A 26,765-nucleotide genomic window follows, 5' to 3' on the forward strand; every position below is an offset into this window, starting at 1 on the left:
TTTGAGAGAAAAGAAATATAGTGAGATTCCAGGAATTCAGGGGAGAGCTGGAACGGGGGGAAGGAGCCCAAGGGCAATTCGTGCTGCCATTAAATAAGGGAACACGGGCTCACCTCAGCCTCAGGTTGGATTGGCCCTGCTTTATGCCAGGGCTAAACCAGAAGAAAAATGTCTGGGCAAACACTCTGCCTACCAGGCCCAGCCCCAGCACCCCCTGTGCCCCCCCTGTACTGGCTCCCTGCTCTCCTCTGCATAAAGGGACACTGAAGGAAATAGCGGCATCCTAGGTTTACCCCAGCGGGCACTCCACTATCAGGAAGTCTGTGGGCCACAGAGGAGAGAGTCCAGGGGGCAGCTGCGATCCGAGCGCCTGGCCCAAGCATGGCCCCACAGGGTGTCACTATTCTTTTTGTTAGTTTAGAAAGACAAAAAAGGCCATCTCTACAGCTGCCATTAAATTCAGCAAAAACGAGAAGGCTGAATCACTAGCCTGCCAGTCTGCGCTGAATGCTTTAAAAAGGGACCATTGCAATGCCGATATTTTTGTGTCCAAAATGACGTTATTTTAATCTGACTCCATTCTCACTTCTGTGGATTACTGAATGTTGCTGGGCCAGCCTAGAGCAAAGCTGATGTATGGGCGAGGCTTGCCTGCCCACCAGCCCACACATCTCCTCTCGATGGCTTCCTGTGCCCCATATCCCGGCTCCTGCTTCCAAACCACACTCCTGCATCCCCAGCTTCCAGCTAGGTGGGTGCTCTTCCTTGGGGTTCCATCATTGAGGACTCCTGAGGACCCAGATTTGACCAGCGTCTTGCCAAGCACTTGCCTTGGTCCAGAAATAAGCTGGGCATCTTTGCACACATGCCTTTTTTTGGTCCTTGAAGCACATCTGTAAAATCGGTATTATCCTCATTTTGCAGATGATGAAGACAAGTTCAGGGACTACCCAAGGCTCACGTGGACACTGAATGCAGAGCAGGAACTTAACTGGGGCCTCCATCTCTCAAACTAGTGCTCCTCCTACCCAGACGTGGTCCCTCTCTAACCATGGAATTTCAGGCATGGTGACAGCTGATAGAATAGTTGTGGTCAGGAGGACCCTGGGTAATGAATATGAAAGCATCCTGAAAGCTGTGAAGCTCAGTACAAAATGAGGGAATTAATTACACCATGCTGGCCCCTGGCCATCTCCTACATCTGAGCACCAAGCCCAGAAAACACTCACTCACCTTCCACTTGGTGCAAATAATTGCCTGTCTAGGGTGACGGACATCATGCTGGATGAATGGCAAGAACGCTTTTTCTCCACCCCATATCCCTGCGAGCTCCATACCCTCTCACCTAACCACCAAAAAGCCTCTCCCTGGGGTCCCCCCAGCTCCCCACCCTGTACATATTCTCCTTGCCGCAGCCAGGGTGAGCATTCTCGGGCAGAGCTGAGCTGGTCACACTCAGCTCCAGGCCTCTCAGTGGCCTCCTGTTGCTCTTAGCTTAAAGTTCAGATTCCTCACCCTGGCCTACCAGGTTGGGATTGGGTAGCTGCCACCTCTCCCGACGTCCTTCCCTCTGTCTTCAGTTCTCAGCTTCGCCAGCAAGCGCCCCCAACCCCCCGCCCACAGTGGGGTCTGTGTCAGTCACAGCACTGGGCTGCAATCCTGTGTGCTCTGCTGTGGTCCCCATCGGACTGGTGGCTGTGAGCACAGAGGCCACCAGTGTCCTGGGTGCTGGCACAGGTTAGTAGTATTCAGTGAGTCTGTGTGAACAAACATCTTGTCTTGGCAAGCCCTGGCTTTGGCCATTTGGAGGCAGTTCTCATTCAGGCACCAAGCCTGTTCAGCTTCTGCTCACAGACCTTCCTTTCCCAAGTGCCCTTTACTGAGTGGGAGGCAGCCCCACATCGCACCAGGATGCGGGAGCTAACGAGGGGCCCCCAGACCCATCTTAGCCATCCCCTCCCATGGGCTGAAGAGCCCAGCCCCCATTCCAGAAGGCTCTGGCCTAGTCATTACAAGTCCCCAGGAGGAAAGATGTCCAGCCCTGCCCTGGCAGGAACATCCCTCCTGCCTTTCATGGCTTAGCTCCTTTGACTGGAGCCCAGTGCTGACCGGGTGGCCAGTGTGTCCCCTGGCCGTGGTGCAGACAGCAAGGGACCCGGCGGGCATCCTAGAGGGTGTGGCCTCAGGCTGGGGGGCAGGAGCGAGAGCAACAGGCACAGAGGAAGTGGTTTCCACCCACATTCTTCTGATGCCACAGGCCCTCAGTGGATGATGGCCGCCCGTCCCTTGGCCATAGCCACCCCCTGGCCCCTCAGCCGTGTGGTCTTCTGGCCACATACATCTCTCTGTGCAGGTTCTCAGAGGCCCCGTTCTGGCTGGATCTAGCAGAGGGGTGCCTCATACTCCTCAATCTCTTGAGGCTTCAGGACACAGCGCTGCAGGACGGGGAGGAGTTGGGATGAGTGTGTGCCAGCCCCACTCTGTTGAGGAGGGGGGGACAGCCCTACCCACACACAGGTTTAGAGACCCCTTGCCAGTGCCAGGCCCGCACTGCACATCCTTTGTGCCAACCCCCAGCCCAGTCTGTGTGGTGCCATGATGGCCAGGGTGAGGGTGTCCAATTTCTCCCACCTGTGACTTGTCCCTGTGGCTGTGACAGCCAAGGAAAATCCACAAGCCAGAGCCCCAACCAAGGAGGCTGGGAGACACTGTGTGGTGAGGTGGCAAAATCAGCAGGCTCGTGGTTCTAAATGCCTCTCTCCTTCCTTGCTGACCATCTCACACTGACTCGGTGTTTCTGTTCCCTCTTTGAGGCCACTCAGCCTGGGCCAGGCCACAAGGTGGGGTCCCTCAGTCCTGGGGGAAACAACAGTCCCCAGTAAACCATAGGAACATCAGAGGGGCTGGGGAGAGAGTGTACCTAAAACTGACGGTCCTGCCCCACAGGAGCCCTGACCTTGCCGCCTCCCCCAGCACACTCGTGGGCCCGGCCTGCAGGCCTGGCCATCTGTGGCAGGCGAAGAGGTGGGGGTTTGCTGGTGCACAGGGCCAGGGCCTCGGGCTGGCTCCCAGACAAGCCTGCCTCTGGTCACCCAGCAAAGGGGGAGCTGGGACCCCTCAGGTACCCAGAGAGGACTGGGCCCGCTCCCACTGAGCAGATCTGTAATCTGGATCCAGAAAGGGAGGGTGCCTTGCTGCTTGGCAGGTGGGGGGTTCTGGAAAAGGGGTAGGCCTGGAGCCTGGTCCCCCTCTGGGCCCGCACACCATCCACATGCAGCGAGGCAGTTATGGTCTAGGGAACACAAACTCCATGGAGACAGCCTGCTCGTGCTTTTTTGACACTTGATCAGATTTTATTTAAAAACATGCTAAAAACTTGGCGTTCAATAAAGCCAGGACCAGGGTGAAGGAAACGCGCAGATACGGCACTGCAAGCAGAAAAGTGCATCTGAAACCAGCAAGCGTGCTCTCCCTGCTCTCCTGGCCCAGGGCAGGGCAGCGTGGGCACGAGGCTTTGCTCTGCAGGAACCCGTCCATCCAGGGAGGTGGGGATGTGGGAGGACAGACCCCAAGAGGCCAGACCTGAAGGGCTGAGGGACAGAGCACTCCCCTGGTCCCCAACATCCAGCTCCCATCCTATGCCAGGTCCCTGCTTGTTAGCACCTCCACCACCAGGTGGGCAGGGGGCCAGAGAGGAGGGGACAGCCCTTTCCATCCACCTGACTGCTCTTACACCAAAGTGAGGGGAACAGCCACCTGGTTCTGAGTCAAACCAGAACTTGTGTGTGAGGGTCTGCAGTGCAGTGAACAGTCTTTCCAGAGAGAGCTCAGGATGCAGGCCCGTGCTGGCGGGAGAAGGGGGACAGTGCTCCAGTGGGGTGCACCCACTGCAGTCCCCTCCAGGCAGTTCTCAGCCCCTGCTCGCCCCCCTCCTCTAAGCAATGGCTGCGGAGAAAGGCTGGGTCTGCAACATCCCTTGACGTTGTCTGCAGAAGCTTGGCCTTCTGAGTCAAGTCTGCCAGCTGCCTGCGTCAAACCTGATGAGACCAACTCCGACTGTGGCAAGGGAGGCCCACAAGTGAGGGATTCGTTGCGCTAATTCCATCCCGATGGGACCGGAGTCAGGAGAAGTAAGAAGACACCAGGCCACCATCACAGAGCAGTAGAGGGCAAGGGGCTTGGAAGGGCACCCCCACCCTCACGCACGGAGCCTCCCACCTGGTGCTGCCTAGGCCAGATGAAAAAACAGCCAAGCACATGAGGCAACAGTCAGTCTGGGGAACTGTGGACAAGGCTCTGCAGACAGACATGAGGTGGGACTGGTGGGGGGCGGAGGGGCTGCGGCAAAGGCTCCAGGCCAGAGGACACGCTTAGAGTTCCAGAGACGTAAGATGGCTGGGGTAGTAGGGGTACACCCATTTCCCAAAGTGCTAGGCTTTTGCTGTTGGCTTTAACAAAAATTAAAAATTGCATTGATAGGCGTAAACAAGCCCCCCAGCACACACTCATTTTGCACCAGGCCCCACTGTGCCACTGAATGCTTGTTTGCTGAGGGCCTCTCTGGAGGGGCATGGTGGTTTTTCACCTGGAAGCAGAGGCCAGGGCACCCAGGAAGGCAGCTTTACTCAAACGTGCACTTGCCCCATCCCCCACCCAAGGACCCACCTTCCCGCCTTCCCCTTGGGCATCAGGGCTGGTGTCTCAGGGATGTGGTCTTTACTCTGCGAGACTTGCTGAGACCATCCTACTTTCCAGTCCTACCTGCCAAAATTGTGCATCCTGAACACACCAGAAGTCCCACCTGTGTTTCCCTTAGGGGAGAGGATGGGTTGCTGGCCGGGTGGCCAGGTGGCAGCTGGAGAGATGTGGGCCCAGTGGGAAATCAAGGTAGTAAGTCAAATGGAGTAGGAAAGGTGGCCCCCCGAGAGGGTGAATCCAGGGAAGTGCACGGTATCCTACCAAGTGGGCAACCGCTCCAAGCTCAGTCCCATGGATTCTGGACTTTAGGTTTTTAAAATGCAAAACACGCCCTTAGGCCAGCATGAGTGCTGGCGAGGGTACCCTGCTGCCATCCAATGCCCCATCCCGCCTGTCCACCAACCATGCCGTACATTGGCTGCCCCCTTCCTGGGGCCACTGTAACCAGACCCAGTCTGGCCTCTCTGCCCATCCACTTGTGGTCACAGAGGATGTGACTGCCCCACCCACCCCACCATCAGTGAACCCCAAGGAAGGAAATGGAGGTCCTGAGACCCGGATGGACACCCCTCCCACCTCCCAGCAGGCAGTCAGCAGCCTGGTGAATCTGGCTGGAAGGGTCTTGGGCACTAGTCCCACCTTCCCCACCCCACGGTCATGAGTTCTCTGCCACCGTCTGAGCAGTAAACGTAAGGACTGCTTCCCCTTCCAGAAGCAATGTGAGAAAGTGAGCAGCATGTGAACTAGAGAGGTATCTGTCCGAGTTTCTAGCAGGAATGTCTGTGAAAGTGAACCTGTTGCGGAAGTGCCCACAGAGGGCGGAAGGGGGAGCCTCTGATGCCAGTGGAGGGCAGGAAGAAGGAAGAGGGAGAAAAAGGAAGAATTGCTCCTCAGTGACGTGTCAGAACCCACGACAGCCCTGGCCCCGTGCCTGGCAGGGCACTCTGCAGGCCCCGGGGGACCCCTGCTTGGGCCTTGGACGCCGCACGCGTGCCGCTCCTGTGCCGGTGCCCCTCCGCGCTGCTTCATACTCCTCCACATCACCTGCCTCTTCTAGGCTGGGGTGCCGCAGACACCCGGTCCTGGCCTGCGCCCCCTCCCTCGCAGGGTGTCCTGAGATGCTGGCACGTCTCACCCGGGAGCCCCTGAGCGGTGCACAGTGGTTTGTCCTGACTGAGACTGGACGGACATCCTCGCTCCCCACCCGACAGGAAAAAAATCAAACCGTTACAGAAATCAACGCAGTACAAAGTTATAAATCAGAAAGCTAACCCTAAACTTATCTGAGAGATAATATTCCTGAATAATTGTAATCAGAGTAAAATAAAATAAAAAAGTTACACTGTAAGGTATAAAAAGCCAGGCGAGACACTCCAGTGGCCTTGCCCAAGGCAGTCAGACCCCTGCCCCGCCAGCCCTGCAGCCCACCCACAGGGTGGCCTCCACCAGGCAGTCTCTCCACCAGGAGGGGGCACTTTGCTCCCCAGCCCACAGGGGACAGAGTATCAGGATGAGACAGGCAGGGCAGAGACGTATCAGTGCTGGGGGGCTCCTTGAGTGCACCCTGGCCCACACTGTCTTCTTTGGCAAATACACAGATGCAGGAATCCAGGCCCTCCAGCACCGCGAGGTCTCTGCACCTCCTCCGCACTGGCCCTCCACCCACCAAGAAGGCTGGTGCAGAGCCAGGAGGGTGGGCTGGGGAGGCAGGTGAGGGTTCAGCAGTCTGGAGAGTGCAGGCAGGCAACACAGAGCTCCAATCAGATCCTTCCCGGCACAGTGTCCACATGGGGCCTGGGTGCCCCCGGCCGCAGCTCAGGCATCATACTTTTTGCCAGTCCGGTGGATGTGCTGGAAGAGGGTCATGGAGAAGGCCATGCCCAGAATCTGAAAGACAAGGGGGAGAGGACCATGGATGGGAGCCCCTGGGCCCAGGCACTGCCAGGGGCCCCCAGAGCAGCAGGTAGGATGTAACCACTGTGTGCTGGAGGAACGCTGATGGGATGAAGGCTGGTGAACAGGGCAAGTCACACACAGGACCTCACCCCCACAGGAATGTCTGTCATTGGACCTCTGAGGCTCAGGACTCACTGGCCTATTTCCAAGCACAGCTGTGAGGACTGAATGCACAATGGACCTGACCCTAAATGGCAGCGAGCAAGGAACTGAGGAGTGGGGAGAAGGTGGCAGGCGCATCACAACGCAAGGCATTTCTGTTTGGTTCTGGAGTGCACAACATGACGTCTCTAGCCACAGTAGATGTATCTTACAGATGACATGTGACAATAGCATTACACTTGTGCAATGTCCTGAAAGGGGGTGTGACCCAGAGCAGTGCAGGAGGCAGGAGGCGGCCCGCCTGTGGCCTCACGGTCACCGCAGAGTACGCCGCGGACATGCCATCAAGCAGGCGACCGGATGTTTCGCGTGCCTCTCGGCACTGTTGCACTTGGAGTCTGAGCATAAGTGGGGGACAGCGTGGCTGGAGAGGTGGCCCCAGCATTCTGGTCCAGCCCTGACCACAGGCAGCCCTGAGATGAGCCCCATTCCCAGTTCTGAACAGGAGAGAGCAGCTCCACCCGCCAGGATTGAAAGCTCTTAAATAGACGAGACATGGTCGGACCCCCGGCCCCGAGTTAAGGGTAAGAAAGTTAACTTCAGGCAGGATGTCGGCCATCTTCCTACAGACCAACCAGTCCAGTTCGTGTGCTTCAAGAAGAATCAGGTACTGAAGACTGCTCACCTGGGGTAGAAAACCACATCTAGGTGGGCAAAGGAGGGAGTCCAGGAATGCTCATCCCCAGAAAGGTCAGGAGCTCTTGCTCTCTTCCAGCCATGTCAGCCTCATCCTCAGGAAGGGAGTCATCCCTTCTCATCCCTCCCCATCACCTGTGCAAGGACTCGCAAGGTGGAGCTGCCCACTCAGTGCTTGCTAGTAACAGTTAATACTTACTGAGCACTTCCTGTGGGCCCGGTTGCTCCAGGCCCCATGTTACATTTATGTTCTGTGTTAATGCTAAGAAGTGGCACAATCATATTATGCCCATTACACTGATGTGGAAATTAAGGTGCAGAAGCTAAGCAATGGCTCAGGTCCCATATTTCTAACATAGATGTGAGGCCAGGACAGACACCCATGGGGCCTGGCCCATGAGCCCATGCTCACAACTATTAGCTGAGGACTCAGGTTTCAGTCAGTTCAGCCACAGGGTAAATGTCCCCATGGAGTGGGGACAGTTGTGGTCACAAGCAAACCCACACTGGGGCTTCATGCAACACCAGCACCAGGCCCAGAGCTCAGACGGGAGCCTGCAGGTCAGGCCAGGCTGAAAGGAGAGGCTGCTGGGCCGGGACAGGGCAGGATAGTGCCGGGCTTCGGGCACCCGGGTCAGTCACACAGTTTGCGTGGGTTTCCTTATCCCCTCTGGCCGGGTCCAGCTGGAGACCAGCGAGACGCAGGCAGCCCTCTTACCTGCATGATAAGGATGCACATGCCCACCGTGCCAAGCACATGCTTATTGTCGTCAAACCACATCTTCACCTTTTCATAGCAGCCCTGGGGAGTGAGGACCACAAGGGTAAGGCTCTGGCATGACCATGGGCATGGCTCCTGCCCAGCCCACCTCACAGTCCCCTCTGCCCCATCCTCGCTCTTTCCTCCTGGCCCTCCCTGACCTTCAGCCCCCGTCTTCCTGCCTGCCTGCCTGCAGGCCCTGCCCTTCCCCTCACCCAGGCTCCGCCTACAAGGCCCCCAGTCCACCCCCGACCCCTGCCCTCCAACGCCCTCAGCTGTGGGTCCAGCCCCCAGGGGACACCTGCTTTGGCGTCATCCAGCCTGCCCTCCGACCGCACGCCCAGCCAGTCCCTCAGTGTCCCTCCCAAAGTGTCCTCTTGCCCATCTGTCCACCCCACAGGCTCCTGAACAGGGGCCTCACCGTCCTCCACAGCGGGGTGGTGGTGTTGTGCCCGCAGCCCTGAGAGTTCTCCACGCAGCAGCGGTCGGGCACTGTGTTCTCCCCCAGCACCGGGAACCAGTCTGTGTAGTCCGTGACACCACAGCAGCGCATCTGGGTGGTGGGGGTGGGGGTGGGGGACACGGGGTCAGGCCTGCGGCAGCCCACCCAAGCCTGGCCAGCCCCAGACTCACAAAAGCTGCCACCCTGGAGCTCAGCACAAGAGACAAAGGCCTTCTTCCTGTCCCTTCATGGGCCTCAGCGGGGCCTGCAGGGAAGGTAGGGGACAGCTCCTCCCTGGAGGCTGGCATGGGGAGAAGGCAATGCCACCTGTCTGAGCTGGGTGCTGGACCCCTGCTGAACTCAGCTCTCTGCTCACCCGCCAGTCCAGAACTGGCTGCCAGCCCCTCCCCAGCGCTTGACGTGGGGCCTCCATGACAACTGACTCGTTTTCCCCTTAGAATCAGAGCCTGCTTGCCTGAGCCCTGATCAGGGAGGCAACTCTGTGGCTAAAATACGTTATGTCTTTCATGCCAGGCTTTCATGAAGAAAGCCTTGGGTACTCTGCCCTTGACCCGTCCTTCCCTGTTCCCTGTTCCCCATCAGCCACAAGCCATGGCTGCCCAGGCCTGCCACACTGAGGTCCAGGTCCTTCTTGTCCCTCTCCAGTTACAGCCCTCTGTGTGGTGTCCAGCCAGGCTGCTCTTGGTTAAAATCCAACCTGGTCACCTGGTAGTGTCCAGGGTGCAGGCCACCAGCCCTGCCCCTGCCATGTGTGGTCAGCAGGGCTGCCCGACCCCTCACCTCAGCCTGGATGATGTTCCAGGCATTCTTAAGGCCCACGTTGTTCTCTGTGTTGTACAGCAGCAGGCCGTCTTTCAAGTCCTGCCTGGCATTCTCATTCACCTGTCCGGTTGAAGGTGAGCAGACAGGTTGGTTGAGAGGTGGCTCTTCTTCCCAACCTGCCTGAGTCACAGAGGCCTGCTGGCCACAGCTCTTCCAGGTTGGGGAGCAGAGGGGAGGCCCCTGGTCACAGCCTTGGTTCCCACACACCCAGCTTTGCTCTGCGGTCTGCCCTGATGCACCCCCAACGCCCAGGGCAGCAGAGCTGCTTGGACCAGGGCTGTGACGCTCAGAGGCAGAGGGGGCCTCAGCCTCGCGGACCCCAGGTCCAGCCCTCTGCCCCCACCGCACACCTTCCCCACAGCCTGCCTATCAGAACACGCCATGGGAACGAGAGGGTGGCAGACCAGGTGATCTGAGGTGAGGCTGCCTCTTGCCTCTGCACTGACTGTAACAGTGCAATAATGTCTACCTTGGGTTGTCATGAAGGTTCAAGGGAACGGCCATGTAGAGCTGTGCTGTTGTAAAGAGCCCAGAACCGGTGGCTCCAGAGGGCTCTCAGCATCACTGCTTCCCTTTCACACATGCAGAGGAATTACTCTTTCTTGCTCCAGTAATGACCACCTGCAGCGTGGCCTGGGCAGCTGCTCCTGGACCCAAGCAGCACACGCAGCAGGCTTCCAGGGTGCAGTGCACCACCAGTCTGCCAAGCCCTAAGAGGCTGTGTGCCAGGCCAGCCACCTCCCAGGGCTCCCACTGTCCCACTGGGAGTGGCTGCCCTGACCTCTGAGGTCTCAGGGAAGGAAGCGTGGCCACCATCCACTGTTAGCCCAGCTGCTGGTGTCACCGGGACGTTCCTCCCTGTTTCCAGTGGATCGCTCTCAAATCATCCAGCTTAACCACCCAGGGAGGTCTGAATCCCTTCTCCCAGTGGTCACACTACTGTGCTTGAATACTCCAGGTGACGGGGAGCTCACTAATGCCAGAGGCAGTGCACTGTGTCCCTCAGTACTCAGGGAATTCCATTACCTAAGACTACACAAGGCGATGGGCCCCGCTGCCCCAAGCTCACCTACCCTGTGCCACCCCCACCAACCTTCCCTCTGGGTCTGCTCCAGCCGCCTGCCCCAGCCGCCCTTCCTAGTGCCCAGGCCCATTCCCCTCTCGCCCTTCCTCACAGGTGTGACCCATCAGCACTTTCCCTCTGGCTTGCCCTGGCCCAACCCTAAGTCAGGGGAACTCCCTCCTTGTCAGGCTTACCTTGTCCATGTAGACAAAGAAGAGGATAAGCAGGATCAGCTCTGCTAGGAGGATGGTCAGCAGGACAATGAAAAACTGCAAGGGAAGGGCCAGGCATGGGCTTGTGACAGTGATCACGGCCAGAGGTGGGGTGCAAACAAGGATGGCAGGGAGACAGGGGCCGGGCAGCACTCAAACAGGGCTTCCCAGGTATGGGAGAGGCCGCCCACTCCTGAGGAATCCAGGTAGATAGGAGAGGGAGATAAAGTAGCCAATCAAGGACTCGGGGGACAACTAGGGCAGGGTGGCCAATCACGAGGAAGAGGGATGTGGTCAAAGAATATGCTGGAAGCAGTTTCCCTGGGCTCAGGCTGGGCACCCAGCTGGCAGACGTTCTCAGGCCTTGCCTGACTCCCTGGCCCAAACACAGAGAGACCAGGAGTTCAGAGGGTTAGGGATGCAGGGACTGACTTACACTGAGGAGGAGGCACTTGTTTTCCTTGATGGCCCCCAGGCAGCCGAGGAAGCCTGTCACCATGACGACGGTCCCGATGGCAATGACCAGGTTGGCTGCAGACAGTGAGGGGAAGCTGGGGGAGAAGGTGGCGAAGTTGCCCTGGGACACAGACAGCCAGATGCCCACTCCAAGCAGCCCACAGCCACAGAGCTGGGGAGAAAGGAAAGCCCATTAGACCGGCATCGCTCCGCACATGTCTCCAGGGTGCTCCAGAGGGCGTGTGTCCCCACGCTCAGCTCTGAGACCCAGAGGGGCAGGAGCTGGGCTCCCAGCCAGATATGGTCACAGACCAAATTGGGTCAGCTGCACAACCAAACTCAGCCTCTGGTGTCTCTGTCTCCCCACCTGGCAAATGGGACTGTGTTTCCTGAGGAGCAAGTTTAAGAAGACACAGGTGAGATCACGTAACAAACATTGATAATCCTTGACACATATGAGCAGTTTGGGTCACTGCCCCTGGCAGAGGAGAGGCCGGAGCACTCTGGGTGGGCGCATGGTAGTCCGGGAGAGCAAGTGAGAGCCTGTCTCGGGGGCTGGGAGGAGAATCTCGGAGTCCATTTCCTCAGCGTCAGACCTTCTGGTGATTTTGTCCTGTTGCCTCATCCAGAAGGGCTGTTTGCACACACCCCCTCACCCCCATCCCCCATTCTCAGGAGCCTGAAGAACAAAGTCCCCACAGATGGAAACAGACAAGAACTCAGTGGGCTGTCCTAGGGCCTGGTGGCGTGCAGGGCGTGGAAGTCCATCACCGCCTTCGCCGTCCTTCCAAGGAAGCTAGCAGCCTGCCCAACAGACCTGAAACTGTCTGTACCCCTGGGGCTGCTGGAGTGGCGAGCTTCACCAGGGAGGCTTCCATCTCATGGGCTGCAGATCTCCACACTGCCTTATTTTATGCCCATATAGCTGACACTCCCCCCGCCCTCCAGCAGCTCAAGGGAAGTTTGCTGAGTCTGAGGAGCCAATCAATCAGCCAACCAGTATTTACTGAGCACCAGCAGCATGCAGCGTTCTGTGCCAGATGAGCTACAACCACGGTAGAGACCTGCCTCACCGGGGCCTCGGCTCTGGCTGCACAGAAACAATAAAAGAGCATCTGCCCCGGGCAGTATATACTGGGGCCAAATAAATGGTACAAGAGTTCGGAGGAGGTGCTGTCCTGGTCCAAGATGCTAGTTGCAGGAGGCAGTCCCCAAAGAACGGGTAGACTTGGGGCAGGTGGACCAGAGCATTGCATCCAGTGCACCAGCAGAAAGGTAAGGGTGTGGGAAGCCCAGACGGGAGCCAATACCCGGCTCCAGCATGTCCTGGTGGTGCAACCTTGCAAACTCCTTTATGTCAAGTGAAAATATCATCATCTACCTTTGGGAGTGTTGGAGGAATTTAAATGGAAGCATGCAAAGTAGGTGGCCAGTACCAGGCATAGTCGCTGGAGGCATTTATTACTGAGCAGTTCCTACATGCCAGGAGCTGTGCTCTGACTTCACTAATCAAGCACAGCTCTGTTCTTGGGCTGCTCTCACTCCAGACAGGAGACACAGACGCACAAAAGATAAGGCAGTCCGGAAGGAGGCAGAGAGCGGTTGCCACGTGCAAGCGGGGGAAGGTCGGGGCAGATGCAGAGGCCCCTGAGGAGATGGCCCTTCCTTCCCTTGCTCAGTACACAAACCCAAACCCAGCACCCTTTAGTAAGTGCCAGGCCCTTCTGAGCAATGGGCTGATGGTGATGGTAAACAGTGCCGGCAAAGACCTGCCCTGGTGAAGGCGGGACTCTTACGGGGACACAGATGTTACATAAGCAAACATACAACAGAATTTCAGGCATTGGTTTGTGCTGTGAAGAAAAATCAGGATGGCAGGGAGCTTGAAAGTAACTAGGGACAGAGGGGTCAGGGAAGGTAGCCTTTGAATAGAGACCCAAATAAAGAGAGGAAGTGAGCCACATGAATATCTGGGGGAAGAATGTTCTAGATAGAGGGAACAGCAAGTGCAAAACCCTTGAGGCAGGAATGAGCAGGCCACCCGAAGGAAGAGCCAGCTGCCTACCCATGTGGCTGCAATAGGGTGAAGGGTGACAAGTGGTAGGGGACCGTGAGGCAAGGGGCGGGGGTCGGGCGAGACATGATCTTGCAGACATCAGTAAAGAACACATCGGTGTTGTTCTCAGTACACTGGGAGGCCCCTGGAGCAGGAGACTGACATGATTTATGTTTTTAACAGATCATCCTCCCTGCTATTCAGAGAACAGACCATTGGAGAGCAACCAGGAGGCCTGGCAGGGACCCGGTGAGAGCCAGGGGCAACCTACACCAGGGGTGATGGGGGGTGGTGAGAAATGCTCCAATCGGAGATATATTTGGAAGGTGGTGTTGATAGGGCTTACTGGGCTCTAAACAATAAGTAGGATTTTGACAGATGGGGAACCAGAAACGTGGTTCAGATGGCATGACAAAGTGGGGGTGTTTCCATGTATTACTAAACAGGACATGGGTCAAGGAGCTGGAGGGGGACAGGACAAACAGAGCAGCTGCCTGCGTCCCCCACACTGTGGAGAGCAGCCCTGCGCCTCCTGTGCCCTGGAGCACTCCCACAGGAACTAGGTCAAAGCTCCCACGGCTTGTGCACACTCAGGCCCGGGGCGTCCGCCCCATGGAGCACCTACCAAGCTTTGCAGGTGGATGGGTGCCACCACCCCCTGCAACCACTAGGTGGCGCTCCAGGCTGGGTCAGAAGCTCTGGGCTTGTCACGGAGGCACAAAAACTTTGATCCAACTTGTCATGCTGTCTTCAATCCAGTCACTTTCTATGCTGCTGTCTCAATTTTTCTTTCATTAATCATACCATGGAAATCCATGATCTTCATGCTGAAGATGTATGGCTCTAAAAGCCAGACCCTGGAATGAATAAGGGGAAAGCCTGCTGCCACCAGTCACTCCTGCGGATAGAAGAGCTAAAGACCGGCCTTCGGAACCCTGGAGATGCAGGATGCCCCCACTACCCTGCAGCCAGGCACACCAGGGCCCCAGGGCCCTCTGGGCCTGGAAAAGTTCTCCCAGTACAGCTTCCCCCAGGAGCCAGTTCCCACTGGGAGGGGGCCTGGTGGGGTCCCGCTCCCCAGGGGAGGTGTAGGCTGCTGTGAGGCCAGGAGCCTCGATCTGGGAAAACCTCCGCAGTTCAGAAGGCCCCAGGAGCTGGCCACGTCTCTTCAGACTGCTTCTCTGACTTCCCACACCGCCTCCTTTGACTGGGTCTGCACACTTCCCAAGGCCCCACAGGGGAGCCTCTCCCACCACAGAGATGGGCGCTGTTGCCCTGTCCCCACATCTGCTCCCCTTCTCACGTCCTGTCCAAGGCCCCACCAGGCCCCAGGCTGGGTCCCAGCAGCCTGTAACAAACCCCAGGGGTTGGGGACGGGGTGGTCACACACTACGTCCGCTGAGTTCTTGAAAGAGGCTTCTGCACTGCCAGGAGGGGCTGCCGCACACCCCACTGCCCCTCTTCCTGTCAGATGGGGTCTCTGGCTGGGGGACCCTCTGTTCCCGTCTCAGCAACCCAGAACCAGCAGAGCCTCCAGGCAGCAAGAAAACAGCCAAGACATCAGGCCCTTAATTTGCAGACAGGGACACAGAGGGACAGGGGATGGTCACACGGCTGGGCTGCGCCCAGAACCCAGCTTCTGGGCTTTCAGTGGAGAGCCCCTCCCGCACCACTGCCCCTGGAAGACTGTGAGCTGCACCCCCAATGGGAGAGGGCACCAAGACCACAGCGTCAGCCTCGCCCACGTCCAGATCATGGCCACACTCCCCACTGCCTCTGGCCTCTGCTCTCCATCCCAGTCTGCACAGACCTGCCTGAATCCTTCTGAAAATGCCTCTCTCGCTATGCTGCTCCCCTATGTGACCTTAAGATTCTTTAGCTCTCTGAGGCCCAATTTCCTCTAAAATGTGGGATTTGGACTGGAGAACTTCTCAGGTCCCTTCCAGCATGGGCTTAACCAGGTTGAGAGACACAGCTCCCATCCCCTAGCCCAGCGGTTCTCAACCAGGAGTAATTTTGCTTCCCTGGGGACCTTCCTGGTTGTCACAGCTTGGGGAGAAAGGCTGCTACCAGAATCTACGTAAGTAGAGGCCAGCATTGCTAAATGTACTACACCACACTGGACAGCCCCACCATGAAGAGCCATCCCACCCAGCTGTCAGGAGAGGGTGAGAAACCATAGCTCCCCGAGCAGACGGCCGTCAGGGAAAGAGCTTGGTGTGCTCCCTCCAGGGGTGGGAAGAGCCATACAATGTAAAAGGAGAGAGGTGACAGGAAGGCTCCGTGGGGAGCTGGCGAGGACCCAGCGAGGACCTGGCAGAGCGATTAAGGGAGGCAGATGCGTGGTGCATGACGATGGGCAGGAGAGAGGAGTCCACAGCAGCAAAGGTGTGCCAGGGAAGGGTGAGAAGGCGGGAAGCTGACCCCTGAAGCCAGACCAGGCCAGCAGGGAGGCAAGACAGGAATGGGAGTGGGAGGAGGAGCAGGGGAGCTGCCCATGCTGAGGGTGCCAAGCAGAGGAAGTGGCACAGCCAAAGATGAGTGCCATAGAACTTAGCTGATGGCATTTGGGAAAATTCCCTTCCAAAACCAGAGAGTTGTCTCAGCTGAGATGACCCAACTCTAGTCAAGCCCAAGGCAGGAAGAGGAGCGGGCGAGGCAGGGTGACTCAGGGGACCAGGACCCAGCCAGGACGAGAGTGGCTGCCAAGGGCATCAGCCCACCTGGGCCAGCCAGGCTGGGGCGGCACCCCTCTGCAGGCAGGGCCCACCTACAAGCCTCTCCTGCCTTGCTTCGTCCCCCAGGTGAGGGCATTTCTAGATATTTTCATTTCAGGGGTCCAAATAAATCCAGAAGCAAATGGGAGAAAATGAGTTCCTGCCCTTGCAAGTATCCATGGCCTGGACCTCTGTGAGGGCTGCCGGGATTTGGTCTTTTTTGTTCATTGGTAAATGCCCAGCACCTAGGGCAGTGCCTCACCCTCGGCAGCGCCTCTGGGCCTCCCTCCCACAGGGCTCCCCTGGCTGGGCCCTGCACCAACCATGCAGAAGAGAGAAGCGGGGGGCCCCTTGGACGGCCGCCTCGGGATCCTCCTCACCCTGAAGCCCATCCACCAGATGCCCAGCAGGTCAACTGAAGCCCAGCCAGGCTTGGCCAAACAGTGAGCAAGCACTTCAGACTCAGCTCATTATTATTCCTGCTGTCATCAGCCTAATGACCCCATGGCATTTTTCCTCATCTTCGATTTGAACCGCATGAATTTGCAGTTTTAATATACGTTTCTGCCACATGTCCTGTGTATGCTTCATGCAGGCATCCCATTTCTCTGGGATTAGGCTCATAATTTCCCCTTCAAACCAGTTCCCTCCTCAGCTTGTACCCCAACTGGAGCACAGGGACAGCCACTCCCTGCTATCCCTTCATAGCTGCCACGGGTCTCCCTGTGCAGAGGGGCCACCCGACGGGGGGTGCTCAGAGCAGCACATCAGGGGCCTGCCCAGCCTGGAGTGTAGAATTGCTGCCCACCTTCACTACAACCAAGCTCGTCCATTTCTCTTCTGCTGTAGGCCCAGAATACGCCTGGACTGCTACCTAAGTACTTGCTCAATGGTGGACGGATGGATGGATGGATGGATGAGGAGGTGGGAAGGCCTGGGTAGGCCACAGCCTGGGAACAGGACCGAACCCTGACATACAAACCCACCTGAAGAAGCAGCCCCCTGTACACCCTCACTCCCTGCTCCTATCCCTGGGGTGCCAGGGCACTCCCAGCTCAGCCACACAGCCCCTCACTTGCCTACTTAAGCTGCCCTGCTCTACCTGTTGCAGCCCCTAGAGCTCGGCATTCCCTCTGTGTCTGCCTCTGGTGTCTCTGCACAGCCCCCCAACCCAGGCCTGCCCTCCACCAGCCTCCTCCCCCTTGCTTTGCAAGAGTCTTTCAAACGCTAGGTCTCAGCACTCCCTGACGCCCTCTGTAAGCCAGGGCCCAGCGCAACACATGATAGCATTTAATAAATTAGTAGATGCAGAGGATAAAAAAGAGAACCAAAATGACTTCAAAATTTCACAGCCCAATGTGCAGCTAGTAACGATCCTGGCTCTGAGAGAAGCCAGCCTGCCACGAACTTCATCACAGGCGGAAGGGACAGCGCAGTGCAAGAGTAGGGCCGCGGCTTTGTGTTTCAGATGAAGGGGTCCCTGCAGCTCATTCATTGTCACAGCCATAAAGGGGCAGGGTGGGGGGAGCAGACAGGGTTGCCAGTTCTGCATGGAGAGAAAGGAAGGGACAGAGTCACAGAAGTGTCTTTGCTGAAGTCAGCGGCAGGCAAGAGGCACAGAGCACCGAGGGGCAGGGTCACTCAGTGAGGTCATTGCCCCTGACCCGCTGGAGCACCAAGGGTCCTGGTGCTCGCCATGCGACAATAACCTGCATTCCATTTCTGCACAATTCTGATTATTCAAGAATTCTGTCTTATTAACTCAAGAATCCACTTCCCTGTGGCTAACATACATCAGTCCTAGTTTTGCCCAAGAAGCCCACCAAGAACGAGTGTGACAGGCCTTCAAATATTTGAAGGCCTGTTTCCAGCATCCTTCCCCAAGCCTTCTCCGGAGCCTTCAGAGCTTTCCCCTCAGAGTTACCCCACTGCTCATCTCTGCCCCAAATTATAGTTAGATTCCAGCTATGGAGGGACCAGTGCAGAGTACAGAGATACCTCTGACACTCTGAACTCTCTTTTTCCAGTAATCTGGCCTAAGCCCCCATTGGCTTGGCTGGCAGCCACCACAATTTCAGTTCACATGTAGCTTGTGCATAATTTAAAGCCAAACAGCATGATTCCTCCGTCATTCTTTTTTTGACCTCACACTTTCTCGCCAAGTCTTCAATTTCTTCACAACTTCACAGTCCCCACTATCACCAGCTTACACAGGTGACAGAGATCACACCCATTATTTCTGAGCTGAATTTTCCCCCAAATAAACATTACATACAGCATTTGCATATCTAAAACCCAGTTACATTTTGATTATTGCAGAATGAGGTTATTTTTTACCTAAGATGGTTCTAGGGGAGAGAATTAAAACAAGGCCAACCTGCATGGATTTTGTTTTGGGGTGCTACAAGCCTCTGAGGTCAAAAAGCTCTTAATGACATGTTTCAAAGCCCACTTCCCTCCAGAGAACTCTGTGACACCAAGATGGTGGTAGCCCCTGCCCTGTTTGCCAGAACACCTTGTCCGCTGAGAGCAGATCCTGTTTCAGTGCCTCTTGCACTGTAAGACTCTAAAGCACGTGGGATGAAGGCGTCCGGGTGAGGGGGCTCCCATCCGAGACTTTGAGGACAGCCCCTGGCTACTCTCCAGGGGGTTAAGGGCCCTGGGAGGGGGCAAGTTCCAGCCCCGGCCCCCAGCTGGCTGTACTAGGGGCCTGGTGTTCTCTGGCCCCAGTAGGGTCAGTGAGGAGGAGGCTGAAGCACTGCCCATCTGTTTGGGCCTCCTAGCCTGGCCTTGGCACGGAGGGCATCTGGCCTACCCAGGGACTCACTCCAGCCAAGGCATCTGTTGGGACTCCAGGTGACAAGCTCTGCAGGAGGGAGAACCTGAGTCTGTCCCTGGAATTCAAAGGCCAGGTAGGGGTGCCAAGGGCAGGCCCGGTCCCCAAGACAGCAATGTCCGTAGAGCCAGGACAAGGACTAGAGCTGGGCAGGAGGGGTGTTTGCCTTGTGCCACCCTGACTTGGCCCCTTGGCAGTGCTGGTCTCCCACAGCACCCCGTGGGCAGAAGGCAAGTGGCTCACCTACCCCACCTCCACCTGTACACCAGTTCCTAAGCTATCCGGACTCCTCAAATCTGGCAGCAGGTCCCAGATCAACTTTCTCAGGTGCCAGCATCTTTTTTCTACCTGTTCAGGGGGGCCAACTTTGTGGGGAAAGGGAAGAGGAGGTGGGGCCAAAACCAGAAGCTCTGAAGGGGGCTGAGATGGGACTGTGGCTGCGGGAAGGACACAGCCCAAGGAGCAGCACCCGCGGGACCTCAGCATGATGTGTGGGCTGGCTGCCCAAGAGTGGTGGATTGATGCAAAGCACCTGCCAGCCTTGTAAAGAAGGCGTGATCACTCACCAGTCCATAAACATCGATTTGCATCACCACCACCTCCTGGCCCTTCCAGGCAGGTTCCCAGGCAAGCACGCTGCAGGCAGGTGGGGGGGTGGCGGGCAGGAAGGAGGACACCCTGGAGCACCTGCACGCAGCACCCCCCCAGCTCCATCCTGCATCCCGCTCTGTTCACTGCGGGCACTGGGAGGATGGAGGCCCTGACGGAGGCAGTCTGCTCAAGGACCTGCAGATTCTGCACAGGAGAGCACGCAGCTGTTTTCCAGCCCTGAACGGGAACACTCAAGAAGAAACAGGCAAGATGCTGATGGGCGGGGGCGCAGGCACAGGAGCCTCGGCTGCTCCAGAGGGTTCTGCACCCTTTGCAGGGAGTGTAGGGGAAGATGACCCTTGGAAGTGTCTTTTCCCCAAACTCTGGGACTTGTCAACACTTAGCAGGAAGTAGCTTGGAGCCTCAGGCCACCAAGGTCCATAATGCTCTGGGGCAGGATGCTAACATGGAAGGCATCTCTCTGCTGGAGCAGGAGGGCCAGCCCTGCACCCCTGGGGCATGGCTCCTCAGCCGGGCAAGCCCTGCGAAGACGGCCCACCTGGGGCCATGGCTAGAGGCACAAACTCCCAGGGTCACTGTAAGTCAGGATGGGAGGGGCCAAGGACTCAGAAGAGCTTATCAGAGGAGTCTGGTGAGAGAATTTTCCAATCACCAGCATACTTTTTCCTTCCTGCATTTGTTTTATATTGTGCATCTGGGGAGAAAGGCATTACAGCATCAAAGCCCGGAGTAATACGTGAAGCCAGGGCCGCTGTGGAAGGTAGGGACAGGCTTAAGAAACCAACTCTGAAAGCTCACACTGAAACTGGCAGCCACCTGGGCTCCCCTGAGAAAGCAGAACTATCGCCAACCTGTGCCTCAGAACTCAAAGCCTCAGAGACAGTGATGCGCTGTGCAACTGTGGCAAGCCACTTAGCCTTCCTGGGACACTTCTAAGAGACCAAGGGGGAAAAAGTACTCCCACCACCCTCCATAGCACAAGGGGACACCAAGAGGATGAATAAGATCACGCCTGCTGAGCGCTCTGTGTTCCTTGGAATATAAATATCTCAGGAGGTATTGTGCTATTATTCAAACTCTTTGGAAATGCAGGGAACAAGACAGGATCCCTTGAATTCACATCATATCTTTCTGGAAAAGAGCTCAAATGATCTGGGAGACTATAACTCATTCTATGGAATGCAGGGGACCATTTTCTCTCTGTTTGAGGATAGGAGCCCCCACCCACCACACACACACACCCCAGCCCCAGAGGGGAAGGAAAATCACACAGTAGAAGTATGTCCATTACTGGGTGCCTCTCCTTCAGTGAGACTGACCTCCATTCTGCCTATCACGGGACGGAGGCCCTTTTAATAATGTAATGAGGACAGTATTCCATGACTGGAGTTCAGCAAATAACATCTATAATTACACATAAAGATATCAGGAAAGATCTAAGCTGACAACCAGATCCATCTCGGGCCCAAGACAGCCACCCACACACTTTAGCTGTAACCCCTGGACATGGTCAACACATGGCTTTCTCTAGGGATCCCACAGCCTGATTATTTATACTGCCAGCTGGAGCCGTGTCTACCCATGCCAGGATTTGGCATTCCTGACATGCTTTGTAGGGGCACAAATTAGTCAAGTTCAGGTCCCTCTGCCAGAGATGGTCTCAGCACCAAGCAAATGGCAACCTGAGCTGCCTCCTCACCCCACGCCAAGCTCTGCCCATCTCTTCGTCCTTCTGGAATAACAGGAGACCACAGCCCGCCCCTACATCTGACACATGTACCACAATTCAGTTTACTCTGCTGAAAGCTGCTTGTCTCTGGGCTCGCCAGACACATGTGCCCAGGGTCACGGGGCTTGCGGTGGTGGAGCCGTGCCTTGCTCCAGCCCCCCTGCGGCCTGGCTTCCCTGCCTCAGGCCTGATGCTGGGGCCCTGCGACGGCAGAGCACTCATGCTCCCGAGTGCCAACCGTGCGCCAGCACGCTTCCCAGTGCTCTGCCTCCTCTGACTTAATCCTCCCAACACCCAGTGGGGGTGGAGGGAACTATTTTTGTCCTCCCCATTTTACAGATGAGAGAACAAAGGCACAGAGAGGTTAAGTGGTGAAGTAACCCAGGAACTCTGACTCTGGAAACCATGTTCTGACCCACGGGCCCCACTGTTTAGACCCAGTTCACCCCAAATAAGCCAGAAAGGATGTCACCTAGACAAGGTCCCTCCTTGGAGAAAGGAAGGCTAGCTATGGTGTAATGTGCAGGAGCAAGCCTCTCTGGCCTGGAAGCCTATTTGTAAATGAGAGGGGCAGGGAAGAAAGCAGCAGCAACGAGCCTGATGATAATGACAGTGATGATGCTGGTGATGAAGCCAGGTTACTGATCCCAGGACACGTGTCAGAAACTATGTCATCCCCTTCCCACAAAAGCCACACAACGTAGTCACCATTATTTCCCGTCGCTTTGCAAACAGGAAAATGAAGCCATCAGAGGTTAAGCGTGCTGTCTAAGCTCACATATGGAGCTGGCAGACCCTAGAGTTTAACCCAACTTGATGTGGCTCCAAACCCTGCAACTGAAACCTCTCCGTGCCTCCCACAGACCTAAGACAAATCCCAGTCTCATTTCATTGAACATTTCCAGCAACTTTCTAGCCCAATCTGAGTGGAGGGAGGTGGGGTGGGGTGGGGTGGGGGAGCGCAGGGACCCAGGAGCACAGCCCAGCAGGAGGGAGTTTAGCACACAGTGAGGCCAGAAGGGGTGGCGGGCAGGGTCTCATCCCAGCACCAGGGGCACCGGGTGGGGTGGGGTGGAGCAGAAACAGTAGATGGGAGCAGAGGAGGTGGGCAAGAGAGCGAGTGGAGAGGAGGAGGGCAGGCACACCCGTGGGGGCAGCCCCTCCGCAGGGAAGGGTGCGTGCTGGGGGCAGAAGTCCAGCCAAGGTAGGCTCCCGACTTCGCTGTGAAAACTGTTATCTGTTTCTCTGCCAGCAGAAGCAAGAAGGAACAAAATAAACTAATTTGAAGCTCGATGAACCTTCTCTTTGTGCCTACTTTTCCACAAAGCAGGAGCTTCTGGAAATAATCACAGTCCTCTGCTGGCTGTTTTCGAGTGCGTTCTTTCACGGTCTCATGAGGGGCTGCCACCGACTCTCAAGTGGGTGCTACAGCTCACAGGAGCCAAGCCCTCACCTCACTCAGGGCCTGCAACCGACCCACGTGGTCAGCAAGGGCCTCATCTGACCCACCAGAAATGGAGTTTCACAGGAACTCAAGAAGCGACTCAAAGGCCTCCCGTTCTTTGAGAAGGGAAAACAAGGCAGCCTGACTGAAACCTGCTCTTCGGAGCCCCAGCCGTCAGTCTCCCACCTGGTGCCTGGAGGTCCCTGACCTGAACGAGCACCATGCCTGCCAGGGTCGCACCCAGGAGAAGGAGATGGAGAGCTCCCACCCCAGGAAGCGCCATGCCTGCTGGCCCAGCAAGGCCAGGAGAAAAGGGCAGCCACAGTACAGGGGTCCCAGGCCAGTGTCGAGGGTCTGGATCAGGAGAGGCTGTGGACAACCCAGCCTTGGAGCTGGGCAGACCAGGTTCAAGTTCCTGGTGCCCTCATTTCTCTTGCGGGTGGGGTGGATCATAGAAAACCACTTTCCAGTGCTTGTGTTTTAAATGAGGGATTAATCGTACCTACCACATAGAATTGTAGCTGGGATTAGATGAGATCCATGAAAATAAACTTCCTAGCATGGTGCCGTGCACAAAGCTATAAACGCGAGTCATTATGAGTATTTATGGCCTGCAATCTTCATTCATGCAGGTTACGGAAACCCAGCAGGGCAGCTACAACTGCAGGCCCAGCGGTGGGGAGCAGGGTCCTCCTGCTCAGGCAGGAGCCCAGCTGTTGCTGGCTGGCCCCCCTGCCCTGGGGGCGCTCTGCGGGCCTCCTCGTCCAGGCAGCATGTCTCTGCCCAGACACGCCTGACTCACTCGGTCGCCCTCTCTCAGTCCCCAGCCACCCATCCCCGGGAGGCAGCTCGCTTTCCGATTTGTGAGCCTGCTTTCTTTTGGCAGGGAGCTGCCGCCGCCGTCTGTGCTCTGGACCATAAAACAAGTTTTCATCAATAAATTAAGATAAGCGGAAAGCCAGCTCAAGAGGAGGCGGGCTGAGGCAGGCAAGCAGGCGGGGAGAAGTCGCTCTGTGACCCAGAGGGAGCCAAAGTGAGCTGGAAGCAGCGCTGGGCTCTCCGCCTCCTCCCCCTGCCCCCAGAGCCCTGTCTAGCCTGTGTTTCTCAGGCGGGTGGCGGGGGACAACCAGGCCCATCCCCGCCTCCCGCAGGTCCCTTCCACTCTCAGGGCGAGTGAGCGAGTGTCTCAGGTGAAGCCAGCTTCTCAGCAATCTCTGAGCCCTAGTAGTGATCCCAATCACTGGGTAATAGCAGCGAAGTCTAATCAGACCCTTGCCTGCTCAATCACTAACCAGAGAGACACCACTCTGGGGACAGACACTCACGGAGCTTCCCTGCTCCTCAGTGTGGCCTCTCGGGTCCCCCGAATGCGTTTCAAGCACCTCTGCCTTCACGCCTTGCTCACAGCCTCTCTCCCTACCCAAAAAGTCATCCTCTTCCTTCTTCAGCTTTCTCAACACAGCCCAGGCCTTCAAGGCCCAGTAGACCTCCTCTAGTCTGCCCAGCCATGCCCTGACCCCAGTCTGACATTCCGCAGTGGTTCTGACTGTCTGACCACTCACCAGCCTTAGAACCTTCTCCTGCGTTGCCAGGACCGACCTTTGCTGGGTGTGTGTCTGACCTACAAATGGCTGCAGGGAGACGCACCTCCCACCCCGACCCTACAGTGCATTTCCCTGGCATCCAGCTGAGTGCTGGGCAGAGATGTCCTTGTTTCTGAGCAGCCAGGCACTGAGTGAGTGAGTCCAAGTGGATGAGGGGTATGGGAACATGAAGAATGGCTAGTTTTCAGCTCGGCAAAAGGAGTGCCTCCCCAACCCTGGCACGATAGTGCCTGACCCTGTTCCATCCCTAACGCTCTTAACCAGGCCAGAGCATATGGCAGGAGAAGGGCCATCTGTCCATTCAGCACCACCCATGGCGAGATGTGTGGCTCTGCATCTGCTTATGAGCTAATGGACAGGTGCATCTGCAGACGACGCAGTGTGATGGACCCAAACGTGCACAGCACCCTGGCCGGCAAGCTCTGCTAAGTGGATTTACACCCCTCTGCTGCCCATAAGACAAAAGGGTGACCCCTCTGGCCCTAGTATCCTAGGATTTCACTTCTGCTTAACCCTCACCCCAGGGCTGTGAGAAAGATGGGATGGGCTCGGTCAGTCACTTCTTGGGGGAAAAGGCTGCGGCCTTTGAGCTGAGTGAGGTGCCCTTGAGCTGGGGGCTGGAATCCCCCCTTCTCCCAGGATGGGGAGCAGGAAGGGAAGTGCCAGGCCTGACCTGGGCCTGGGGGGCACTCTGTGATTTGCTCCCACTCTATGATCCGATCCCCCCAGTGAAGGAGACACATGCTGGGAGAGGAGACTTGCTCAGGGTCCCCCAGCCCAGGGCCCAGGCAGATGCTGGGCAGCCTGCCTCAGGAGCCAGCCATTCCAAAACACCCAGACGGAGGGAGGAGATGGCACAGTTTCAGACCACAATGACATTAATCAAGACTGCTAAATATACGCCAACCTGGATATAGATCAGAATCGATTAATTCCCCTACCTGGAAGGAGCAGAGTATTGTGAGGCCTGCTGTAAGGCAGATCCCTACAGGCCCCACCTCTCATCCTGGCCTGCTCCTGACTGTGTGCGCACACACACACACACACACACACACACACACACACACACACACACACACAGGTAAGCACACCCTCCACGGAGACCTGGAGGGCCATTTCATAGAGGGCAAGCAGGGGGAAATGACCTATATGTTAAATTGTGAGTTGGCAGGAGTTGCTGAGAACAAAGTTAAATGAACAAAATAGAAACATATTGACAACAGCAAAAAGAAACAATTACTCTGCATTTTCATATGAGATACAGAGGAATAAATCTGCTCTTGCTTCTGCTTATTCAACAGAAAGGGGAAAGAGAGAGAGTGGGCAGTAGTCGGGGAGGGATGAGGACACCGCAGAACGCAGACGCTTGCACTTCAAGGCTCCACATTTCCCTTAAGCTCTCAAAAGTGTTTTTGGAGATACTGGCTGACATAGGAGTCAGAAGAAATAATGTTGTAAGTGGATAGATTTAGGGTGCTGCCTCCAGGGCACCCACAAAATAGACACCCTCCAATTAACCCAGAGAGCTGCCACTCCCATCCCCTGGGAAGCTTGGTACCTTTGGAAGTGGAAGTTCCTAAAAAAAAAAAAAAAATTTTTGACTTAAGAGTTGGAATCTTTAGCATTCAAGGCACTAGCTGCTCAAGGGAGCTTGAGTCCAGCTCCATTTCAGGAAAGCTCTGACCTCTTTTGCAAAAGTGAGCCCCTGATGTAGGCCTATGGATTCTGCCCCTTGGCAGAAAGTGGGTCACCAAGGCCAGGAAAGAGGTGGAGCTCAGGCCACAGGGAACCTGCCAGTGACCATGACCTCCCTTGCGCCCCCCATCACCCATCAGCAAGCTGTGTGGATTCTGCCTCCAGGGTCAGTGTCCGGCCCACCCGCTGCCCTCCCTCCCTCCCTCCCTCCCTCCCCACTGCTACCACAGCCTCCTCTTTGAGCCTCTGCAATCCCTTCCTGCTTCTGGTGGCCACCCTGCCCTGTGGCTTGTGCTCCTTGGAGCAGCCAGCCTGGTTCTTGTTCACATTTCCAGCGGTTCCCTCTTGCGTGCAGAACTAATTCCAGGTCCCTCCCATGGCCTTCAAGAGCCCGCCCTTCTGTGCTGCTCCCATCCTGGCCTCTGTGAGCTCCCGAGGCACACCATGCTGATCTGTACTTGGGGTTGCCTTTGTCCAGAATGTTCTCCTTAGGCAGTCACGTGGTTGGTCCACACCTACTCTCGGGTTCTCCTTCCCATCTTGTGTGACAATCCGCTATTATTTTCAGTGTTTATTTCCATGTGCCTTCCCCAGTAGAGGGTGAGCTCCGTGAGGTCAGAGATCCCTGCATGTTCCCCATGCATCCTCCAAATGTTACTCTGTGCCAGGCACCACGTAAAGGCTGCATAAATCTGTGGGAGGGGTGAGGAGGGTGGAGACCAGGCTTTGGACATCCTCTGTCCTTGAGAACTTTATAGTGGCATCTAGTCTGTGTGGGTTAAACTTCTCAGGCATCACCAAGCCTCTGGGAGTGGCAGCGGGTATTGAGCTGCAGCTCAGAGAA

At 56.6% G+C, this 26,765-nt stretch overlaps 1 protein-coding gene across 4 annotated transcripts in view; it reads right to left on the minus strand.

Moving 5' to 3' along the window:
• Positions 1 to 3,325: 3,325 nt before the first annotated feature.
• TSPAN9 (tetraspanin 9) overlaps positions 3,326 to 26,765 on the minus strand; it is a 189,964-nt gene continuing 166,524 nt past the window's right edge. For all 4 annotated transcript variants that reach the window (XM_037009016.2, XM_037009015.2, XM_037009018.2 and 1 more), the window contains 6 exons: positions 11,209 to 11,400; positions 10,755 to 10,829; positions 9,456 to 9,557; positions 8,634 to 8,765; positions 8,171 to 8,254; positions 3,326 to 6,585 (listed from right to left, as the gene is read on the minus strand). In XM_037009016.2, coding sequence (XP_036864911.2) covers positions 6,514 to 6,585; positions 8,171 to 8,254; positions 8,634 to 8,765; positions 9,456 to 9,557; positions 10,755 to 10,829; positions 11,209 to 11,400 — 657 coding nt within the window. In that variant the 3' untranslated portion in view covers positions 3,326 to 6,513. The remainder of the gene's footprint in view (positions 6,586 to 8,170; positions 8,255 to 8,633; positions 8,766 to 9,455; positions 9,558 to 10,754; positions 10,830 to 11,208; positions 11,401 to 26,765) is intronic.

Source organism: Manis javanica, chromosome 15 (genome assembly GCF_040802235.1).
Source record: "Manis javanica isolate MJ-LG chromosome 15, MJ_LKY, whole genome shotgun sequence".
NCBI classification, from domain to species: domain Eukaryota; kingdom Metazoa; phylum Chordata; class Mammalia; order Pholidota; family Manidae; genus Manis; species Manis javanica.